Source organism: Convolutriloba macropyga, chromosome 4, assembly GCF_964194025.1.
Source record: "Convolutriloba macropyga chromosome 4, txConMacr16.3, whole genome shotgun sequence".
NCBI lineage: Eukaryota > Metazoa > Xenacoelomorpha > Acoela > Convolutidae > Convolutriloba > Convolutriloba macropyga.
In genome coordinates, this window is record NC_134471.1 from 51267624 (window position 1) to 51273623 (window position 6000).

The 6000-nt window shown below is 33.2% G+C and overlaps 1 protein-coding gene across 1 annotated transcript in view; it reads left to right on the forward strand.

Annotated features, from left to right (window-relative positions):
• The window catches only part of LOC142338091 (uncharacterized), a 54133-nt gene extending 50261 nt beyond the window's left edge, over window positions 1-3872 (forward strand). The window contains exons 5-6 of the mRNA XM_075387722.1: window positions 2051-2164; window positions 3698-3872. Coding sequence (XP_075243837.1) covers window positions 2051-2164; window positions 3698-3872 — 289 coding nt within the window. The remainder of the gene's footprint in view (window positions 1-2050; window positions 2165-3697) is intronic.
• Window positions 3873-6000: the final 2128 nt, after the last annotated feature.

A 6000-nucleotide genomic window follows, 5' to 3' on the forward strand; every position in this document is an offset into this window, starting at 1 on the left:
TAAAGGTTAAAAGGTCATATTTAGAAATTTTTGGGCTCAAAATTGTTCTTTCATGTTTTTGGGACTTTTTGAGTTTTTTTTATTAGTCTGAGGTTGAAATTGATGAAGTCTTTTTGGGAGACAAAATTGCTTGTTATGACCATTTTATGAGCTATATGTTTTGTTACTACAAACACAAACACGCAAAATGTTACTACTTTTTGCACTTTTTTTCAGGTTTTCTGAAAATTTTTGTCATATTTTGAGTTCGTTACCCCTAGGTGTCAAGAAACCTCATCTAGGGGTTGATAAGGGGTTTGATGACATTTAGCATTTTTTCTTGCAAAAGTCGCATTTTCAGGTTTTTGAAAATTTTCGTTATTTTTCAGTTTTTCCAGTTTCAGGGTTCAGGAAATCTCTTTCGAGGTTTGTTAGTAGGGCACTGCATAGTTTCTAGTAACAATGGAATGGTTTTTAAGATTTTAATGTCTCGAATTTTATTTTTTTTTTTTTGACAAAATCTGCAATTTTTTTATGGTTTCCTGAAGTTTTTGTCAGTTTTTGATATTCGTCCATTCTCAAGTGCGAGAAAACATATTCCACGTTCTATTAAAAAGTTACTGCATGGTTTTAAGTTTCAAGCGATTTGTTTTCAACAATTTAACCTTTCGACTTTGAGAAGTTTGATAAATTTTGCAATTTTTCTAAGTTGTTTCAAAATATTTGTATTTTTTTTTCATTTTTCTTGTCTCAGTAGCCAGGTAACTTCATCCAGGGTTTGATAGTAGGTTAATAAATAGTTGCTAAGGGCAATTGAATGGCTTTCAACATCTTAATAGAACGAATCTCTTTTTTTTTTAAGTTTGAAAATTTAAAAATTATTGTCCATCGATTTATGAGCCAATGAGTTTTTTAAAGTTTGGAATTGGGTTACTGGATAGCCTCTAGAGACACAGAAATGATTCTGGAGAAATTTATATCACAATTTTCAGCAACATTTTTTTATAATTTGCATTTAATTTCTTTTTTTTTTTAAATTTTTTGGTCATTTTCGAGTTAATCGGTCTTCAAGGGCCAAGGAATATTTTTCAGGTCTTATATAGTATAATAATATATTACTTGTATAATACTTCTCAGTCTGATATATTATTGGACCTATTTCATAAACAAAAATTTGTTGTTAACATGTTTTTGAAATAGGTTTTTTTAAATGGAAAATTTTGCCTTAAGTTTAGAAGCTTCAAGAGTTTTTGACATCGAGTATATTTTTGTTTAGGTTTGATTCTTCTAGTTTCTCAGTTTTATGAGATGGTTTTGTTTGTGTTCTTGCTGGCAATGTTCATTTGATCTGCTGGTCAGGTAGAGTACGTCTGAGTTTTTCATTCATTTCTTTGAAATGTATTTCAGGACTTGTCCTGCTATGTTTTTTAATTTCAGCCTATCTATTTTTGCTGCATTGTTACATAGATTCACTAACCACAACCATAGGTTTTCTAATCTGGCATTAGAAATCAACCTAATGTTTTCTGTTGATTGCTTACGCTTTTCATTTCTTTATCTGCCTTTGTTTTTATAAAAAAACTGAGTTTTTGTGGTATTGCTCGTATTCGCTGTTCTTTCGCTGTCATATCACTCAATTTTTATGGAGACAGATCCAATCAGCTCCATCTGAAGAGAACTTAATTGATCATTTCAGAGATCTTTCAGACTTCCGGTGGTATACATCAACATTTATTGCTTGACGGGAGAACAACTTACATAACTAGCATCTACTTATAGTTGTATAAGTCCAAGTGCATAAAATTTTTTGATTCTCAGCTTAATTTCACTAGGTTCGCTTTGACCATTTGACTACTTTAAACCAACTGCGTGGATTATATTGGTAAGTTAAACTTTACTTTAACTTGAATTAAAGCAAAAGAATCTTAGTTAGATTTTCGAACATTGTCAATTTAAAACAAGAATTAAAAATGCGTATAATAGTTAAGAATTGTGGGACTTGTTAATACTTCAATTTACTTGGTTTGAACTCCTTCTTCACCTGTAGATGATTCAGGCAAGTAGCTTTTAGGTCAGCTACGCCGGGTAAAGAGCTACGGAGCCTTAGAAGGAGGGATGCACCGGCCGCTTCTGTGAGAACAATCGCCCGATCACTAGGAGTTGAATTGGGATCACTTATTGACAGGTAACATACAAAGTCATCTATTCTCTCCAAAGTTCTCAAAAATAATTTGCCAAAAATTAAAAGTGTTCCCAAAGTGTTCATCACATCAATAGCTGAAATACCGAGTTGAGACTTACTACGTCATTAGAAATTACGCCATCAAATATTACTTGACGATATTGAATTAAAAATTAGCTCAAAATTATAGCGCATAAACTCTTCCGAAATTGTGATAAGATCGCATCAGGTCGCTTTGAAGCTATTGATAATAATAGCTATGATACATATGATACAAAATTCATTATACTGGTGTGAGCTGTTCTGTGATCAGTTTTTGAAGATTTTGGAAAAGGCTTTTGGTTTTGGTTTGAGCGTAACTAACGTTTTACGTTTCCAACCATTTTGCTGTTACTTTTGCCGAATGCTTTACAGACTTTATCATTACAATGAATCAATTTTAATCTAACCGGGAATCTTTTGTCAGAGAAACGAAAAATAAAATCATGTGATGAGACCTTGAAAGGATTCTTGATCTCAAGTTGTGAACGAAATTGCAAGACTTTCGCATTTGTTTTACGAATCAAACCTATCGGCAACTTAGGCTGACGTCCGCGAATCAGATGTACGAGCCAGACCAACTGCGGGTTCGCGAACAGTGGGTTCCAGACCAACCACACCCAAATATAGGTATTGGCCTGACAGATCAGACTTTGGCTACTCTTGGCCAGACCAAGCACACTTTGGTCACGGCGTGCCGGACCGATCAAACCCTAGGCCAGATGGGCCATACCTAAATGTGTGTATTGACCAGACAGAACGGACCCAAATATGGGAATTAGTCAGACCGAACAGAACAAAAAGTGGGGCCGAGACCGTACGCCAGACCATGGCCCAGACCGAACAGACCAAAAGTTTAAAGGACCAACAAAAAACCGACTTAGAGCCTGGATTAAGTGCAATAAATTTTATTAAAATGCCGACCAAATTATGGCCTCTTTTTGATACTTAGAAAAAAAATTTGACTGTGAGATTTTATCTTTTTTCTCTAACAATCTCTACCCCTGTGTTGGTCAATGGGGTCACTTTAATAGCTTTCCAGTCACTTAATGACTATGTTTTTATTTGATACTTTCATGAAGAAAAACTCTTCTCAATGGAATTTTTGAACTAAGGTTAAAATAAATTCAGTTATGTCAAACATTATGCCCACATTTTGGCCTGTTTGGTCTGGCCAATAGCTCTGGCCAGACCGATCTAACTAAAAGGTGGGTATTGACGAGACCGAGCAATAAAATTTGGCATCAGCCAGACTGAAGGCCAGACAGGAACTTTTTCAAGACCATCGAGTTGGGTCGCACCGGACCCCTCTGTCCGCGACCCTAGTCCGCCCGGTCAACGACTGTCTTGGGTTGCGCACCTCATCCTGGAAGATATTGTCTAATTAATTACCTCATTCCCAAGTTCTGTCCGAAGATTAAGATTTTACATGCTTTGACCTCAACACACGTGTCAATTACCGTTCCATTGGTACTATAAAATTCTTGTATTTTTTAGTTGTGATATCTTTGATGTGAGAGATGTGTTCATCAAGGCAAACAGCGATGACGTAGGCAGTGGAAGTCGACTGGTTTGGAAGATATATTTCAAGGACAAACTGTCAGACATGAAGTACCACGAGATTATTCACTTTTACAGAGAACGGGTAAGTAATCTAAGGGCTGCAAAATAAGTTTTCTTCTAGAAATCAGTAGTTGTTCCGACCCCACTGGGCTTTTTTTATTCAGACAATTTTGACCGATCTATATATTCATCGTAGAGAAGTGTGAGTGGTATCATTAAAAAGCTCGTCCAGCGTAGAGTTAGGAAATTAAAAGATTTTTTTGAATTTTGTTTTCTTTGAGGAGTTATAAAGGTTTAAAGTTTTGTATGATCACAGGAAATTTGGCACGATTTTATTCAGTTTTAGCTTTATTTTCGTTCAAATTAAGTTTTTTTTCTATAAGAATATCACTTCAAGACTATTTTTCACGCTACTAAATGAAACATTTTTTTCACTTCTATCAGATGAAAGGCGACAAAAATGATAGTTTTTGGTCTCATGGGTAAGTTTACTATAAGAAAAATAAACAAATAAACCTCGAATTCTCTTTGCGAGCTGTTTTTTTAGCTGAACTTTTGCTTTTTCTTTGTTTTATAAATCTTTTATAGACTAATCACTTTCCCTATCCAGATTCCGTTAATGATGAACCTCACTTACAGCCAAATGAAGCCCAATGAACAAAAAATGAACTTTCGAGGAATCGCACTCTTTTTCTTTTGGATTCTACTCTGACTTTTCGTAATTTTTAATAAATTGTTGATTTTTTTTGAGATTTTATTAGAAATAATTCAATCCTATAGCATAGAATCGTTGACTAAAAGCGCAATAGGCTTCTTAATGAGCATTAAATGAACTTATCTAGTGCTTTGTGTGGAGAACTATTGGCTGTTAACAAATTAGAAGTACTCTTTAAAATCTCAATTTTTTTTCGAACAATAACCGATCTTAAACCTAATTTTTGAACTCTATGTCATTTTCAGCAAGGACAAGACTTCTTTCCTTTCTACGGAAACCAAAATAACTTGGATGGTGATTTTGACTTCTAACTATTGTTTTCATGTCACGAGATTTCATAATTTTTTTAAAAAATTTCTGGATACCTTTTTCTCATTATTTTGGTTCCTTTGAGATCTTATAACATTATCATAATATTGATAGTTATCATTTCCTTAGAACCAACGTTCAATAGATAATAGAAATTTTTTCCAGAAAAAAACTTATGTTTTGAATCGCTTAAACAATTTCTTCTCTCAATTTTCTTTTGAAATTTTGAATTTGCCTGTATTTGTTGTTATTTTCAAACCCATTAGATTTATTGTGACGTCTTATTGATGACCTATAACTGACAAACACTATATTTTTCCCGTCGAGGTATAAATTAGCGTATTTATTGATTTCTTTTGAAAGCTATTGGATTTAGTGGCGTTCATATTACGTTTTTTTCGTAAAAGTTTTGTGGTTTTCATATACTGTTCATATTTGTTGATTTTTTGAAGTCATTTTTTCGAACGAATAACCATCCCATTGCTGTTAAAAAATAATTGAAAATAAAAAATTTTTGCTCACTAGTGTTTACTTTTTAATGGCTCTGACACTTTTCTACTATTTTTTACTTTGCTTTTTTTGACTGTTTTTATTCTTTCTGTAGTCGTAAAACGCTGAGGTCTCATATGCTTCTAATTGAGGATTGATTGAACGATGGTACTCAATGCAGTCAGTTTAAAGTGAATAGCTTTAATGTTTATGATATTATACTTTTTCAAAATTTTCAGTTTCTGTTGTTCGTGTCTAGAGTGATGTTTTTTAGCATATCCAGGTAATAACAGGTCCCAATGATTTTCAAATAAGGACCTAGTGAAACTATTTAATCGTTCAGTATGAATTAGTTGGATTAGTAAAGATATTAATTGAAATAAGAGAATCAATATTCAGATACAGCTCATTGTTTTAATGGCTTCAATATTTTGTGTTTTCGGAATTTGTTAGTTTGTTTTTGAGTTTTTCTTCAACTTTAGTTCGTTTCTGTTGCTCAGTCTAAACAAATAGTTGTCCTATCGGTTTTAAAATGAGTTTTTTGTAACTTTATCAAGAATTATTTTGTTAAAATCTAAGGGTTTTTGAGACGTATGAAGTTTTGAAACGTTTTGATAAATGCTGATTGATTTTTGAATTTTGCCTCATTATTTCTTTTTGTCGACTTGTTTTCTAGTCCCTTTAAGGAAAACTCCCATCCACTCTGTAACTAAAAAAGAATAAA